General features: G+C 40.5%; 1 protein-coding gene across 2 annotated transcripts; it reads right to left on the reverse strand.

Annotated features, from left to right (window-relative positions):
• Window positions 1-6,730: 6,730 nt before the first annotated feature.
• On the reverse strand, window positions 6,731-16,373 carry LOC119723317 (F-box/WD repeat-containing protein 7-like). Of its 2 annotated transcripts, none has more exons than XM_038193882.1 (3): window positions 16,257-16,373; window positions 11,089-11,132; window positions 6,731-9,673 (listed from the first exon to the last, which is right to left on the reverse strand). In XM_038193882.1, the coding sequence occupies exon 3, from the start codon at window positions 9,664-9,666 to the stop codon at window positions 8,113-8,115; it is 1,554 nt and encodes a 517-aa protein (XP_038049810.1). In that variant the 5' UTR covers window positions 9,667-9,673; window positions 11,089-11,132; window positions 16,257-16,373; the 3' UTR covers window positions 6,731-8,112. The 2 variants fall into 2 exon arrangements, with proteins under 2 accessions (XP_038049810.1, XP_038049819.1); XM_038193891.1 differs by lacking the exon at window positions 16,257-16,373 and adding an exon at window positions 16,127-16,250.
• Between the last annotated feature and the right edge of the window lie 910 nt (window positions 16,374-17,283).

Here is a 17,283-nt window from a genome sequence, read left to right on the forward strand (position 1 = left end):
AGTTCTTTCCAATTTTTTTTTCCATAGAAATTCCTGTAAAAAAATAGCGAACCCCCACAGGCCTGCTCCGACACCCAATTTTTGATTAGGAGGTATGTACTTATTCTGTGATATAGTGTTAATAATCGTCGGATTTGAACAGCACCCCCATTGAAATTATGGTACAAGCCCCGCCCCCTCCCCTGCTTTTTGAACTTATGGAGGACAAGTTTCAGGAGGAAAAAACGTGTCTACATTTCAGATTTTTTTGCCGTTAAAACCCCACTCTACGAAAGTTCCTAGATCCGCCCCTGACGGTCCGTGACTACACTCGCAATCCGGAACTGGGCAAAAATATACATTCAGTTGTTGGCGATTTTGTACTTATTGGAGACTCTTCAAATTGTTTTGTTTTAAAAAAAATCGATGCAAGAGTTCATACGACTGTATAGTATAGAACATTTTCGAAGTCTAAAAAACCACAATGTCCTATTTTGATCTTAAATAACTCTGTTGTTTACCAATGGAATTGACCCAAATTTCAGATCATGTAAACAAGGCATGACAAATTTTATGGAGCGAGTTTCATCAGCTTTGTGCAAGAGGTTGAGATTTACACGCCAAACGAAAAGTACTAACTTTCAGAATCTACAAATTTCGCATTAGCGTCCACTTTCGACTTGTCGATACAGCGCTGGAGACGGTAATGGAAGGCACGTGATCAGATGTACCTTTGGAACGCTAATGTGTTGTGCCAAACGATCAAGTTGTGCAATGACATCAGGGGTGGTCCTGCATTCCTTCAGAAGATTTTGCCAACAGCACGCGCCTTCCGCCACCGTCTCTCAGGGCTATTTCGACAATGGTGGAAGCCAAGTCGAAAGTGACATATTTTCAAAGTGAATTTTTATTTCATATGGCGTTTAAATCTGTCTAAGTCCCTACATTCGAAGTCCAAAGGACAATGGAGGGACCGGGAACCAGTCTAGGTTGAACACCGTTCAATGGGTCGACTCCGAACATCGGAATGCACCCTTTGCACGCTCCGCCATAAGAATGCAGAGCCTCGATCTGGCAACTTTACACAATGAATATAGACGGTTCAGTGATTCTCGTGTCGGGGTTCAGTGATTCCCCTGTACACACGAGAAACACTGAACCGGCTATATTTATTGTGTAAAGTTGCCAGATCGAGGCTCTGCATGCTTATGGCGGAGCGTGCAAAAAGCAAATTGCTTCGTCTATTAGACCCCCTTAACACAGGGTTGTGACATTTTCGCCTCCCTTGTGCAACCATAAAACTGACCAGGTCGCCGTTGGAGGCTCAAAAGGGGCCGAATGGTTGCCTAGGTCGTTCAAAGGTGGTACACAGGATGTTCAGACATCGCCATGGATGCCATGGTAGCCGTAAATTTTTGAACATAGAGGGCGCCACCAAATGTTTGAACATAGAGGGCGCCACCAAATTTTTGAACATAGAGGGCGCCACCAAGACATGAGTGAGTATTGATTCGTAACTCTCCCGATATTTCAATTAAATTCATCCCAAAATCGCCGCTTTTTGAATTAGCTAGCTCTCAAATTCCTCGTCATAACATCAACAAGATCATGGGGAATGAAACGGAGGAGAAACCTGCAGCAAAAACCCAGAGGAAAAGGGGGAAAAACACTGCGTCAGTGTCCGATCCTGCGTCATCAGCAGAGGCTACACACAATTGCTGCCAAGATGGCTGCCATGGCGCAGCAGATGTTCACCACAAACTAGACAAGATCATCAAGAGTTTAGAATCTATTGAATCTAGACTAACAACACTCGAGGTGAATTACCATAAGATCACATCGCAGGTAGATGACCACAGCAAAACCATTCTTGAGCTGCAATCTGCTGCTGAATATGCAAGCAAACGTAATGCCGAACTGGCGAGTCTCATCAAAAATCGATGCGATGGTAACCACATCTACTCATGTCAACTCGAGGATAAGATAGAAGACCTACAGAATCGTTCCCGACGTAACAACATAATCATACATGGAGTACCTGAACGATCTGAAGGGGATCAACCCTGCGAGGCCTTCGTCTCTGAATTCCTGACGCAACATATGAAATTAGAAGGTAGTGAGGATATCGAGATTGAGCGCGCCCATCGCACCCCGGCTCACCGACCAGCCACCGCGGGTACCGGAGGCCGTCAAAAGCCAAGGCCAATTCATTGCAGGCTTCTCCGGTCCACTGATCGGCAGTACGTGTTGAGGAATGCGGCCAAACTACTGAAGGGCAACCAGTACAAGGGGTCATCCATCTACATCTCTGATGATGTAATAAGCAAAGTCCGGAACTACCGCAAAAAACTTCGAAATGAAAATCTGCCATCCATACGCAAAGACGAACGTGTACAATTTGCGTACATCCCATGGTCTATCCCACCAGTCATCAAGTATAAACTGCATACAGGAGAATTCAAGACCTTCACCGGGAAGTAAATCACAGCAATACAACACATGATAATGCACACTTACATTGTAATCTCAATGTCTATATCCTACCACCTTGTTGTGTATTCATCATTATTATTATCGTTATTAGTATTATTGATCTTGTTACAGTAATTGTATCCTCAATGTGATGTACATATTACCCCTTTTTCTTTCTGGAGTGATTTGTTAAGTGTTAGCTCAACAATAATCAGGTACCAGCCATTAACACCTGGAGCAACATCTTACGTAATAATCGATATACTGCGGCCATTGAAATTTAAATTCTACTAAGGGAGAAATGTCACTACTCTTTTCACACCACTTGTTCATTCTTACATTGCGTTTGTAACTCATGTCATTTTTTGCCGTCCAATGTATTGTTTCTATGTTTGTCCGTGTGTACAGGAGTAAATTTTGTGTTATCCTGAATTTCGTCACCTAAAAATAATGTATTAAGTAAGCCTTTCCGTGTATTTTACTGTATTTTTGCAGGCCTTATAAATTATCGTAAAAATTTCCTCCAGTTTTATGAATGATAACATAGATCCCGATATAAATTTTGCAACTCAAGAAATAAATTCCGAATATTATGATCAATTATGATCATAGTTTTAGACTGGTTCAAGAGTTATTTGTCAAAAAGAAAACAGTTTGTATCATTCAATTCTGCAAAGTCTACATGCAAGACTATTACCTGTGGAGTCCCGCAAGGTTCTGTTTTAGGACCACTTCTATTCATTCTGTATATAAATGATATTTGCAGTACATCAGATGTAATTGAATTTACTTTATTTGCTGACGATACAAGTCTGGTGTATAGTCATAGTAATGTAGATGCTGCTGTAAGTAATCTTAATCATGAATTTCTCAAAATAAGCACTTGGTTGGTAGCAAATAAACTTTGTATTAATCTACTTAAATCAAATTATATCATTTTCTGTCCTAAACAAAAGAAATACGCACAAACCATTCCTTTAAATTTCAATGGTACTATCATGAAACAAGTCAAAACAACCAAATTTTTAGGTATACATATTGATGAAAACTTAAATTGGAAATTTCACATTAATACCATATCTGGCAAAATATCCAGAACTGTAGGGATTATGAATCGCCTAAAGTTTTTTGTGCCGGAAAATATCCTTATCATTCTCTATAATTCTCTGATTCTCCCTTATCTTATTTACTCGATTCTCACGTGGGGTGGTTGTTCTTCCCAATGTGAAAAACTACTAATTTTACAAAAAAGAGCAATTCGTATTATATGTAATGTCAGTTATCGTGAACACACTACTCCCTTATTTGCTGCCCTCAAGATTTTACGATTTAATGACCTTTATTACCTAAATTTAGGTAAATTCATGTATAAATATTCAAATAATTTACTCCCATATTGTTTCAACAATTTCTTTACTTTCACCTCGAATATTCATTCATATAATACTAGAAGCGTTTCAAAGCAAAACCTTTACGTTTATTCCAGTAGAACGTCAATGTTGAAAAACGGCCTTGTCCACCGGGGCATTGACTTTTGGAACAGGCTGAGTGATTCAGTTAAATCATCGTTAACTTTATCTACATTCACCAAAAAAATGAAAACTCAATTGCTTAACTCTTATAATGTCTGATGAATAATTATTTTTACTCCTGTTTGTTTTGTTATGTTCCTGTTTTGTCCCTGCGTTTTTGTCCCTATTCGTAACTTGTATGGTAATAGTAGGTATTTGTCCAAAGGTTGGGGTACAAAAGCTATGCTTCACCCTATACCTAACGTTGTTCCAGTATGTATGTTGTTGATTTATGATAAATGTTGGTTTGAATTCAATTTATATCCAGTTATAATAATGGAATTATAACATTAATTTTGTGTTTTAATGAACAACGTTGAATAAATGTCTAGCAAAATTGAAAAATTGAAAAAACATGTCCAAAACAGTCGCACAAAGGTCGCCAAGGAGGTTGGTTGCTCAAAGTTGGCTCAAATGAGCCATAAGGGAGGCACAAGCATTGCCGTGGTTGCAGAATGGATGCACAATGGTTTGCCGATGGTCGCCACTTAATTATAGATCAGTCAAGGGCGGATCCAGGGGGGGGGGGGGGGGGGAGCGGGGCAAAGGGGGCCATGACCCCCCTTAAAACGAAACTATTTTTTTTTAATGTGAAGTCGCAATAAAGGCAGGCAATGAGTACACCACCATCTTTTCCTCAAAAAACATTGGTTAAAGTGGTCAAAAATTGCTTCAGATCGCACCACAGAGCATCTAGAATCCAAACAATTTTCGGGGCCCCTTAAGCGGGCGCCCCGAACCCCACACCGTAATTTTTTTGACCCACTTTTATGGGGGACCAAAATTTATTTGGCCCCCCAAAATTGGGTTCTGGATCCGCCCTTGAGATCAGTTCTGTTGCACATTTTCCGTCCATCTCGGCGATGCTTCTGCCTCCCTTGTGCCTCCTTTGGCCGACCGATTGAACGATGACTTTGGCCACTGCTGTGCCGCAATTCGGCGTTGGTTGCCTTAGGTTGCACAAGGGGAGCACAGGGGAGGCAGGCAAGTGGCTCAGTGGACACACAGGTCGCTCGTAGCTCGACATGAAAATGCCCGAATATTGCATTTTTGGTGTTTCAAGGGAGGCACAAGGATCGCTGGAGCAGTTACATAGAAACAGGATTTTCTGGGTTTAGGCGACCATTGAGCGTCCTGGCCATTTTTGGTCGTTCATAGGTGGTACAAAGGTCGCAGCCAGTCTGTGTAAAGGGGGCGTTATTAGACGACGCCGAATTGAGAGTGATCGAAGTCGATGCGGCGGGATCATTTATGATAAATCTTACGCCATAACTTGCTGGAGTAAAGCGCCTGCTCACACGTTAACCAACCAGTGGCGGTGGAACAGTTTTGACAGGGATTGCCGGCCGCGATTTTTTTTTACCGTAGGTAGGTGCATAATTCAGTGTTCCTTTGAATCGTTGCAAGACGCTTGGGCTCTCGTTCACTTTTTTCCCCTTAAAATAAAATTATCTCAACGATAAATTTAGAGAGGCAAAATAGTCGATGAAAATGAGCAGCAACGACTTGGATTCGAACCAGGGATCTTTTTATCCATAGCTCATCTCGCTATCCACTAGGCTACTGTGGTAACTCGACGACGTCCGTACTTTAAAGTGTTTTAAAGGTATAACTGCACAGTGCAACAATGCCCTTGATATCATTGTTCTGTTTCATGAATAAATATACTGGGCCCGATCCAAACTATTGAATTATTCGTGACTTTGGAGCATACGTCTACGGAAAAGAAATCGGCGGAGGGGAGGCGCTAAACTTCATTATCTCCAGAGACAGTAGGCTGCACAACTTATTGTTTTATGTTTACCCATCATTCGATTATTCGTGACCTTGCCAAGAGGAGGGCATTCCCCCATTTGAACAAGTTTCCGTTTCCGCCGCTAGTAGAACCAACCGTATACAAAAAATCGACTGCCTTTCGTCTTTATTTATCCAAGATTAAGTATATACAAATGTGAAAATGTCAGTATGTCTCAAACCAGTGGAACGTTTGTTACACGCACACACAAAATTGTTGTCACAGTTGGGAGCTTTATATGAAACTGACTGTCAAAACGCCCTATGGGAGGGCGTTTTCGAAACGACTGGCTTTGGCTTTGGCTTCGTCTTCGGCTTAATGACATTTTAGGCCCCCGACTTCGGCGACTCCAGCTACTTTTTGGTGCCTGCAGTGGCGTAGCCAGGAATTTTTCAGGGGGGGGGGGGGTTTCTGGGGGGCTGGAACATTTCATGGGGGCGTCATGTAGATCAATCTCAGTGGGGGCGACAAGGTTTCAGGGGGGGGGGGGGCTGTCGCCCCCCACGCCCGCCCGTGGCTACGCCACTTGGTGCCTTTTATGCTTCAGGAACATTCAATTGGTTGATATGTAGACAAAAGTTGGAATGTTTTCGTTTAGTTTGCCTCTCAGTGGTTCAGAAGTAGCAGGCGAAGCCGAAGCCGAAGCCAAAGCAAAGGTTTCGAAAAACCCCCTATACGCAAAACTTTCAAAGGGATTCGGGTTTAGCGCAGTTGGCCAGAATTCCTGCAGGCCTGGGCAATGTGTGGATTGGGTTTCCTACCTGTAATTTCTTCTCTCTCTCTACAGCTAGTTTCATCAGGATTTCGATCTACAGTTCCCAAAGCACTTTTGAGGAACCTTGGTTTCATTACCAGAAATAAATGATAAATTGAAAGTCATTATTACATTAAGTAAACATTTGCACAAGCGGGAAACTCTGCATTTGGTCATCACCCTTTATTTTAACGCAAATGAATGAACAAATGACGACAGTATACATGCATTGAAGGGAATGTGACCAGGAAAAAAAGTGAAAACAAACAAATGAACCAAGCCTGCTTTTTACTGGCGTTAATTACATTTTAGGAAAGCACTATTTCAAATTAGTTTCTGTGGCTGCAGTCAAAGAAATGCCTATCTTGTTTTCGCTCTTTCTGAAATATCACTATTCCATTTTGGTAAACCGTTATACAATTTCAACTTCTGATACATCTTAATATAATACTTTCGATCACGGTGCTATTGAGGTCGATATTGTTCAATGTTGCAGCTTTGTCTCTTCCCCCAAACATAAATTGTGAGGACAGAGACATGTCATCATTCCTCTTTGGTAACCAATTGACATCGAGATTATCAAGCTTATTACAGACTATTCCAACCAACTAAGAATCGAATTCACGCTTTTTGAATTCACTTTTTTCCAATGTTCATTTTCAACACTTGTTGTGTAGTTAAAAAGATCACTTATGTGTTAAAGTTTTACTCTATGTTGTAGCATTATATACATTTTGTTTAAAGTTCATTCAATGACTGAAATAAAGCAAACTTAGAATTGCTTTGGGAAAAAGACAAAATTCTGAAGGAGTCTTGGATTCAGCATTGGATTAACGCCCATTCCACTGCACGATTGGTGACATTGAAGTACACTGTCATTGTTTTTGTTTTAACTTGCCAGTTGCTGATCATCCGAGGGGTATTAGTAAATGGTTATATTTCCCTAAAATATCAAATAATATATTCTGGATAAATTTTACACCTACCTCCTCTCCACTACCGTTTTGTTTTTCATTCCTGGTAATTTTTCTAGGCCAACATGCCTCTTTGTTGTATTCTATAATAATTGACCATATCCTTGCAGTTTATATTTGTTCGTGTTTAACTCGAAACTCTTTGTTTTCTCATCTTTTTACCAAAAAAGAGGATTTTTTTTAAAATAAAGAAACAGTAAGTAGAAAATCAATGCGTATAGGCAAAGGAACTGTATTATTGAAATATTCGTGGAAACAAAATTGAGATGTGCCAATCCTTAATTGGCTAACTGTACATGTAGGTTCCAAACATCAGCCAATGTTCTGGCTAATGCTGTAGGCATGGATAAAGCTGTAAATATATTGAATTAGCTGTAAAGCCAAAACACTGAGCAATCATATTTGGCAGTTAAAGTCACAGTCTGCAAACAAATATCAACAACCTGGTAGATTACACCTACTATACAAATCCAGCTTACAAAGTTCATAAGCGTGCACGGAGTCTTTCTCGTAACAATGAGGATTCAGTGCAGGGTATGTTGATGTCCAAATCACCCCCTCATTCCTTCACCAATAATGGTGAACTGCGATGTATGGTACCTGGACTAGGCTCTCTTCCAAAGTTTCATCAAAGTAATGAGCGACAGCTAGTTTTGTGTCACCCAACCAAAATTCGAACAATTCACCTGGCACACACCGACTAAACATACTCCCTCTCAATTTTTTCACAACATGAAAGCCGTTCTCTCTATCAATCATCCACAATGAGCCGGCACCTGTATCCTCATCACAGACAATCAATTTATTACCGCGGACACAACTCGAGTGCATCATACGTTCATAATCTCCAGCAGTCTTGGTCTCCCCAATGTACTTGCCCTCTGGGTTACAGACCCTAAGATTAGTACCCCAATCTGATGCAGCAACGAGAAACTTACCAGTGAACACACATGACCAAGTTTTGTTATCATTTTTTTCATTACAGCCTAAAGGAATGTTGAATGTCTTGCAGCACGCCCCTGATTTCACGTCATACATTTCTACTCTGTTGTCCCTATCACCAACGATGAGAGTTCCGTTGTTGAGATGGCAGTAAGTCAACGCCTCTACAAACTCACCCATCCGATGCGACGGACCTATGACATGCATGCATACACCGCTCTGTGCATTCCATAACCGAATTGTTCGGTCAACATAAACAGCGGCTACCGTTTTATCCACATAATCCACGTCTTGCGTCTTATCTTTGGAATCATCCTCTCTGCGAAAAAGAAAACGAAGGTCCCCATTTAATGAACTCCAAACTTTGATGTCACTGTCCTCAAATGTGTCCTTGCTGGCATAAAAAAGCCTAGGATCAGGACGAGCGACACTGACGATTGTGTCATCGTCAATAAACAGTTGGGATACTGCAAGTTGATGACAAGACATAACTTGCAGTTGTTGCCCTGTTTGTGTGGAGTATGTACGAATCATTCCATCTTTACAACCTACAGCTATGGTGCCATTTTTGATTTTCAAGCATTCGCTTTTGTCACAGATGTCTACGTGTATGGTGTATTTTAGTTTCCCACTGTACATATCCCACACCATGACTGTGCCATTCGAAACTCCTGCTGCTAGGTAGGTACCCTCTCCATGTAGATTATATATCTGTGAATGAGTGGGAGAATCCCATATTGTTGGACTGAACCGACCAGCACATCCCTCCGAGCCAAACTCGAAAGAGACAACGTGGTGACTATTATCCCTCCAGTTCCTTTCGAGATGATGTGCTTTCATGTAGACCGTCTTCCATTTGCACGTGTCCATCAGTCCAGGCCAGTCAGTACCACTAACAACGGTATCGAACGAGAAGTTCACATCTTTACCAACGTTCTGCTTGTCCACAGGAATGAATGCAGTGCTTTCGTCAAGATCTTCAGCTCTACCAAAGTGCCTCCATCCTTCTGCATGACAAAGAGGGCGCCACAGAGCATCATGATTGGCTGTTTCTCTCAAAGATTTACTGCACAACGCAACATGACAAAGATCTTTGGGTGTTAAATATTGCAGAACTTGAAGCAGCATCTCATTAGGAAGACTACCAAATTCCACTCGCTGAAGGGAGGATGCCATCATTCACTCACTTTGAAAGAAAGAAAAGGTAAGAAACAGATGCTTGAGGATATGAAGAGTTTATTTCCAACACAAAAGAAAAAGGGGAACATTTGGCACGGTTATGACACTATAAAGAACAAAAACAGTTTAACAGCTGTTTCTAGACTTCGCATTGCTTTATTGTAATCTTAACTTGTGCTTAAGTATACAATATGTTCCTAAAAAAGTGTCCATCTGACTATAAACCATGAAGTCATATTGGAAATTGTTAATTGTTCAGATAATTTTTTCCCTCATGCCTCACTGCACAATGGTCAATTGATCACAACAGCACTGGACACTGTGACCAAAATCAGTTTCAGTGCTTTGTTATGTAAGATGTGTAAAATCCTGCATGTTGTGAAAAGGGCTGCAGTTGGGACTGGAATCATGCATCAGTTTAATGCTCAAGGGCAAATGATTCCCGATCCCCAACAACATCAGCCCTTTTCACAACATTTTACAGAGTACATGTACATAACACGGCACTGAAATCGATTCAGGCATGGAACTTGGGCACAGTGTCCAAAAATGTTGCTGCGATCAATTGACCATTGTGCAGCGAGGCATGATGGACATTTAAACCAATAGGAGTTTGGGCATAAGATAAAGGGCATCTGCACAATTAACAATTTACAAAATGTTCATCATGGTTAAATTGTAGTTAATTTTTAAAATAGTCAGACGGCACTGTTTTGGGGACATACTGTATAACAGCCATCGAAATTGATTTTTGGCAGCAAAAGGAGAGAACAGGATTCAAAAAGGAAACACAATGGCATAGATCGCGGTTTGGCAATAATAAAGTCTTCCTTTTTGTAATTATTCGAGAGTAGGGCATGTTTCTAATATATGCACAGGATATGCGTATATGAGGCTAGCAGAAAGTGAGTACGCTACTGACAGTTCTAACCTGTTGCTGATCTCCTTTGCATACCTGATTCTGATGTTCATACCAATATCACGAGTGCGATCATTCTATTGCGGGTCGTTCCTTTAACATTAATGCTATATCAGCTTTTTATTGTCGGGTGTACACTTTGGATTTGCTCCTAGATACATCGTGTATTCGTGTAATGTGAACATTGTCAAAGAGGTTTGTTTGATCAGAGATGAATCACATGTAAATGCCTCAAATTATCCTAAAGATGATATGGCAAATTTACACAATGAACTCAATAGAAATAATACCTTATTATTGTAACTTCATCAAAACGTATGCAATTCCGATTTTTTTGGGGCAAATATCGTATCTCGGCGATATTATTGTCGTATCGTCCAGCACTATCGTGTAATGGGAAAAAACTCTCAAAGAGAAGGTCTGTCTGATCAGAGATGAATCACACGTAAATGCCTCAATTATCCTAAAGATGATATGGCAAATTTAAACAATGAACTCAATACCTTATTTTGTAACTTCACTTGAAATAAGCCAGTGACTTACAAACCTGAAAATAAAAAAACACAAAGAATTTAATTAACTCCGAGTAAACATTCTTTCTATTTAAACCCGCCGAAAACGAGAGCTACGTGCTCAGCTAAAGAGATTAACCAGTCAGTGAAATCACGCAAAGTGCACACGTGATTTTAACATTTTTGTGTTTAAATCTAAGCCTGATGGCGTTTGTGCCCATTTTTTAAAAAAAAATCACCCGACCGACAAAGAAGAACAGCTTTCATTGACTAGTTAATCTGTTTAGCTCAGCTCGCAGCTCCACCCTCGCCCCCCCCCCCGCAAACGGGAGCTACCTGCTAAATGCTGAGCAAAAACATTCTTTCGACGCCGTTAGCTCAGCACGTAGCTCGGGTTCGCCGCACACGGCGATATTTTCGCCGCGCGAGGCAAACCAAATCAAACAGGAGAGAGGGTAGCCCCATAAATGTGGCCAAGTTACTGGACTACCTCCGTAAATATAAGGCTACACTTGGAACATGTACCCAAACCAGTGGCGTAGCCACGGACGCCGTCCGGAATAGTGTTTAAAACCGGCCAAGCACACATTCATTCCCTCAAGATAAGGCCAAAAAAATAAGTCTCCGGTTTCTGGTATGCGCGCGCGTCGCCGTAGCCATGCGCGTCGGCAAAATGAAAACGTTTTATTTCAATGAAAGATGATGTCTCAAAAAACCAAACTCACTGGTTTGACTGGAATCCTGCTGCTGCACAATTTTAACGTGTTTTTAGATGGGGTTATGATTGAGAATATGCTGTATGTGGCCTCTCTGGACTCCCATATATTTGCACTAAGTTTAGTCGGGCACCATTTTGCAGTCATACGCCGACATTTGAAGCAAAAAAAAAAAAACAGGTAAAAAAAAAAAAAAGCCGCGTCGCCGCACCACTTTTTGGGCAAGCTCCATACCAGAAACCGGAGACTTTTTTGGGCCATACCTATAGCCCTACAAATGTGGCCAATTTACTGGACTGCCTCCATAAATAAAGGTCACACTTGGAACATGCAGCCATATGGCGTCATACTGTTGTTTGTTAGGCAAAGCTAAACGATTACATACTTAGACGCTATAACAGAGCAGTGAAATTCATGCACCCCAAAAACATGGCATTAGGAACGTTGTGTTTCTCAAAAAGTATGCTCAGTATGATTGGAATGTTAAAATGTGGAAAACGAAATTTTAAACTTCATGTCAGTGAAAAAATCGCTGTCATCGATGCCGAAACGTCAATACTGGTTACTGGTAAAGCTGACCTTCAAATCTGGAAGGAATCGTTCGAAAACGTCCCCAAATCTATGTATTTATATCAGTTTCTAGGAATTTACGGAAGTTGTTATTTCACGAGTAGTTGAACACGCATATCATCTAAGTATCTTCCGAATTTCAGCTTAATCTGTTTTTGCTAACGCTTGTGTTACATATTGAATCATCTCTAAGGAAAATTTCGGCGACGAATTTTAGCGACCAAACCCACATGTATGGTTTTCTTGTAGCACAGTGGGCGCCACGCTTGATCGATTTCGGCCCGGCCACACAATGGACAATCACATATTCATTAGCGTCACTCGGCGTGACTTGGCGTGGGTCTCGGTATCGATAAATGGAAGCCGGCAAAAAGGGTGATATTTATCAATTAATAACTCGTGAAGGAGGCTTTTATGCAAATGTTTACTGCACTCCATAATGGATAGGAACCTTATTAATATTTGTGAGGCTTGAAAAGATTGACAGACATTGCTAACGCCAGTGTTACAGCCTTCAAATATGCACGTAGCCAGGCCTATTTTTCCAATTTCAACGAAAAGTAAAGAACATATCACAACGATTTTTAGCACATAATTGGATCATTATAAGGGAAATAAACCCTGAAAGTTGCATGAAGATACGGTCTTCCAAACGGGAGAAATTAATTTTCAAAGATTTCGCCCGCCAACGAGAACGTGGTGTACATGTAGTTTCATTCAAAATAAAGTGTTACGTAACCTTTAGAAATCGCCCTTCGCAACCATATGGCTGCATGTACCCGAGCATGTAGAATTTTGTCAACTTTTTATTATCTTTGTAGTTTATTTATGCTTTAGAAGCACACTCACCCTCTATAAAGCGATAGACAAGTATTCCTACCTTTTTCAGACGTCTATTTTTCGTGTAATTTCATGTTGGAATTTAGATACGCTAATGTTAGCCCCATATTAATGTGGCCAATTTACTGGACTACCTCCGTAAATAAAGGCCACACTTCCACCATGTACAAAAACATGTCGAACTTTGTCAAATTTTGATTTTCACATTTAGGCTTAGTTTGTAGTTTATTTTTTGCTTTTGAAGCTACTCACCCTCTTTATAGGATAATCAGAAAGTGCTGCCTTTTTCAGATGTCTAATTTTCGTGAAATTTCATGTTGAAATTTTGATACGCAAACGTGTGCAAACGAATCTGGAAATTTTACGAAAAACAGAAATCTGAAAAAGGCAGCACTTTCTGATTAGCCTTTAAAGAGGGTGAGTATGCTTCTACAGAAAAAATAAACTACAAACTAAGCCTATATGTGAAAATCAAAATTTGACAAAGTCGACATGTTTGTATACATATTTGTATACATGGTGGAAAAACAGAACTTAAACAGTCAGCCAGCTTTTCATCTTTTTGTAAAAAACTAAAGAATATTATATTTTACTGATTTATACACCACTTAATGTATTTGCATCTCTTTATATTTTTATTACACCAAATTGATTGATCTCTGCATATTGCCTGGTCTCATTCATGCATAACATGTCCTTGTCCCCATTATTAGCTGTTTCAGTGTACACACCGAAACAGCTCTTGTTTTCGTAAGGTTTTTTTTTTTTGGATCGTGACGTCATGAGGTGTCAGGTTACGTGACATTAAAGATGCATTGTTTCCCTATTGGTTTTGTACACGTTGTTCTTCAAGCCATACACTTTTGCACTTCTATATGTCTGATTAACTTTACACTTGTCAGACACTAAGATCAGCAGCCGAAGATGGTCCCCAATGAATTCATAACGATGACGTCATCATGTGTCACCTGACATGACATTAAATGTGCATTTTTTTTCGAATCGCTATAACGTTGGAAGGGTTAAAAATTGGTATGCACATCCACAGGGATGAGTTATAGATGGAAATTGAAGTGACGTAATCATCAAATGTCATGTGGTATCCCTTAATGGGCCATTTTATTCTTTTATAGGCCTATAATACAGAACTCGTGTTGGGAAGCTTAGCGAGGTCATTTTGTTGCCAATAAGAAAGGAGTACGTGATTGAATGGCTTTTCCGTCTGACGACCATAATTCGTTCGGTCATAACTCCGAGTCACGGAAAGTGTCTTGATTCACGTTTTCGTAACATGGCGCCTCCCAGTACATACATCTCATTCCTCTCGGTTGTTAAATAAACCTCCTGTTGAAGTTAGAAGACAGAATCTCTTGTGACTGCATCCTTGAAGTTACTACACTGCAAAATGGGTTCTTTATCATGAATTACCCCTGATAGCATGGATCGATCACTTTCAATCAATTCTTCGAACAAACGTTTGTATATTATATGGTGTAAATCGATGATTGCCTATTGTTCCCCACCATCGATCTGCATACCAACTAATTGAACTATTAATTAAACTATTAAACAGATGCTAGACATTTGACAACAATGATGAACAATACATTTTGGATGAATAAAGAACCATGTGTATCCGAGGGCTTCGTTTGAAGGTATCTTTCTGGTGATTGAAATGTATTTGCCACGCGCTGATCACCTGGACGGGCTTGGGGGGTTCTAATAGTCCAACTGTAAAACAACATTGGGCCAACGATATCATTAAAGTTGGCCCGATGTTCATGGGCATTGGCCCAACATCCCACCAACGTTTGACCGACATGTAAGTTCCTAATTAATACGGTGGCCCAATGAACACCCAACAGTGTGTGCCAGCGTTGAAAACCAAACATTGGGCCAACAGTAAAATAGTGAAGTTGGCCAAACCGCAAAAGTACCATAGGGCCAATTGCACAATTAAGGTTGGGCCAAGATTGGTAATTCCCATTGGCCCAACATTCTGCCTGCACAGGGGCCACCCTAGCCCCATAAATGTGGCCTATTTACTGGACTGCCTCCGTAAACATAGGCCACACATCCACATGTACAAAAATCGTGTCGACTTTGCCAAATTTTGATTTTCACATTTAGGCTTAGTTTGTAGGATTTTTTTTGCTTTAGAAGCATACTCACCCTCTTTATAGGCTAGTCAGAAAGTGCTGCCTTTTTCAGATGTCTAATTTTTGTGAAATTTCATGTTGAAATTTTGATACGCAAACGTGTAAAAATGAATCTGGAAATTTCACGAAAAATATACATCTGAAAAAAGGCAGCACTTTCTGATTAGCCTATAAAGAGGGTGAGTATGCTTCTAAAGCAAAAAAAACCCTACAAACTAAGCCTAAATGTGAAAATCAAAATTTGGCAAAGTCGACACGATTTTTGTACATGTGGATGTGTGGCCTATGTTTACGGAGGCAGTCCAGTAAATAGGCCACATTTATGGGGCTAGGCCAACGTGGGCAGCCATTATTGGGCCAACCCTAAAAGCCTTATGTTGGCCCAACATGACCTTGCTATCTAGTTGAGATTGCACACTGATGGCAAAATAGAGTAAGGAGGTATAGTACCGGTTACGGCAAAATATCCACTATCTTCTTGTTACAACTTTTCATCACTACTTATACGGGCAAGATTGGACAACAGTTTAAATTAACTAATTAAACTAATTTATACAGGAATTTGTTGTACAAAATGCAAGGAAAAGGGAAGAATGTTATAACCTGACGCTACTACAGCGGTTGTGTACAAAGTCTATGGAGAGTCAAGAAATGTTCTAAATACATGTATTTCCTAACAAATTGGAAATGTTCGTTTCTCAGTCCCAGATTCATGTCTTATCATCCTTTTTTGCAATAACTGACCTTTACTGAGATGATATATGACGGAAAAAACAGCGTCAGGGTGCAACATTCTTTCCGGTAAAAGCACCATAGCTCTTCTCCAACCCAGGGGAATTTAACTCAGTTACCCTGCACTACATATATAACTTACGTGGTGCAATGCTTTCCCTATAGCCTAGCCACGCCCAGGCAAACCCTGCACAGATCTACACAGCCCTCCACAGACAACCTGTACCCAAGCACAGCACCAAGCAGACTGCACATAGCTATTTCAAATTCCAGGCACATGGGGCTAACAATAGCAATTATGTAACTGCATGCCTGGCTGGCCTGATACACACTCAGATTAGGGGTGTGCAGGGGCGTAGCACGGTCTCTTTTAATTGGGGGGGGGGTTACAATTTTTTTGAAAAGGGCACTTGCACATCCGTGGTGAAATGAGTTTGTCTACCCGTTACAAAGTTTGCCCCCCCCAAAAAAAATTGCCGTGATTTTCCGATTTTTTTTTCGAAGTGCACAGTCACGGATCCTACACACAAGGATTAACGACTCGGCCCAACGCCTGGTTAGACGCGTGATAATGGCCTGTACTGGTGGCAAATACCACGAATACTTTTCAACAAATACCACTGCGCGCAGTGGCTTTCAGATTTGCAAGGCTCTTCGCCCGATCTGGCCTCGAAGTCTGTCAAGCCAGCGAATTATATTTTTGAATATTCATGAGTCTACGTTTTTGGTCTTTATTATTGAATTCTGATAAGCGATAACTACATAACCATGGTAATGCCGAGCACGATATCTTTAGCTTTAAGATGAACAATGAAATGTCGCTTTTGTTTCATCAGTTCGGCATCCTATCTCTCTAAAACTTTTTAATAAAAGCCTAATTAAAAACAAAATTTGGGTAAACGGTAGTTCTCCTCGAAATTTGACGTTTATTTCCCGGGTAAATACTTCATCTATGACGACAAAAACTGCTCAATACCATCTGTTATATCCTGAAGTATTTATTTTAAAAGTAATTTGGAACAATTATATCTTAAACTAGAGATTCGCGTTTGTTGTTACAAACGCAGAGTGGTCGGGTAGACAACTACTTTATAAAACACTGTCCAGGTAAGTTATAAATATTAGTATGTAAGAACAAAGAATCACGAAATTAAATCCTTTCCAGGACA

Source organism: Patiria miniata, unplaced genomic scaffold (genome assembly GCF_015706575.1).
Source record: "Patiria miniata isolate m_02_andy unplaced genomic scaffold, ASM1570657v1 HiC_scaffold_1, whole genome shotgun sequence".
NCBI lineage: Eukaryota > Metazoa > Echinodermata > Asteroidea > Valvatida > Asterinidae > Patiria > Patiria miniata.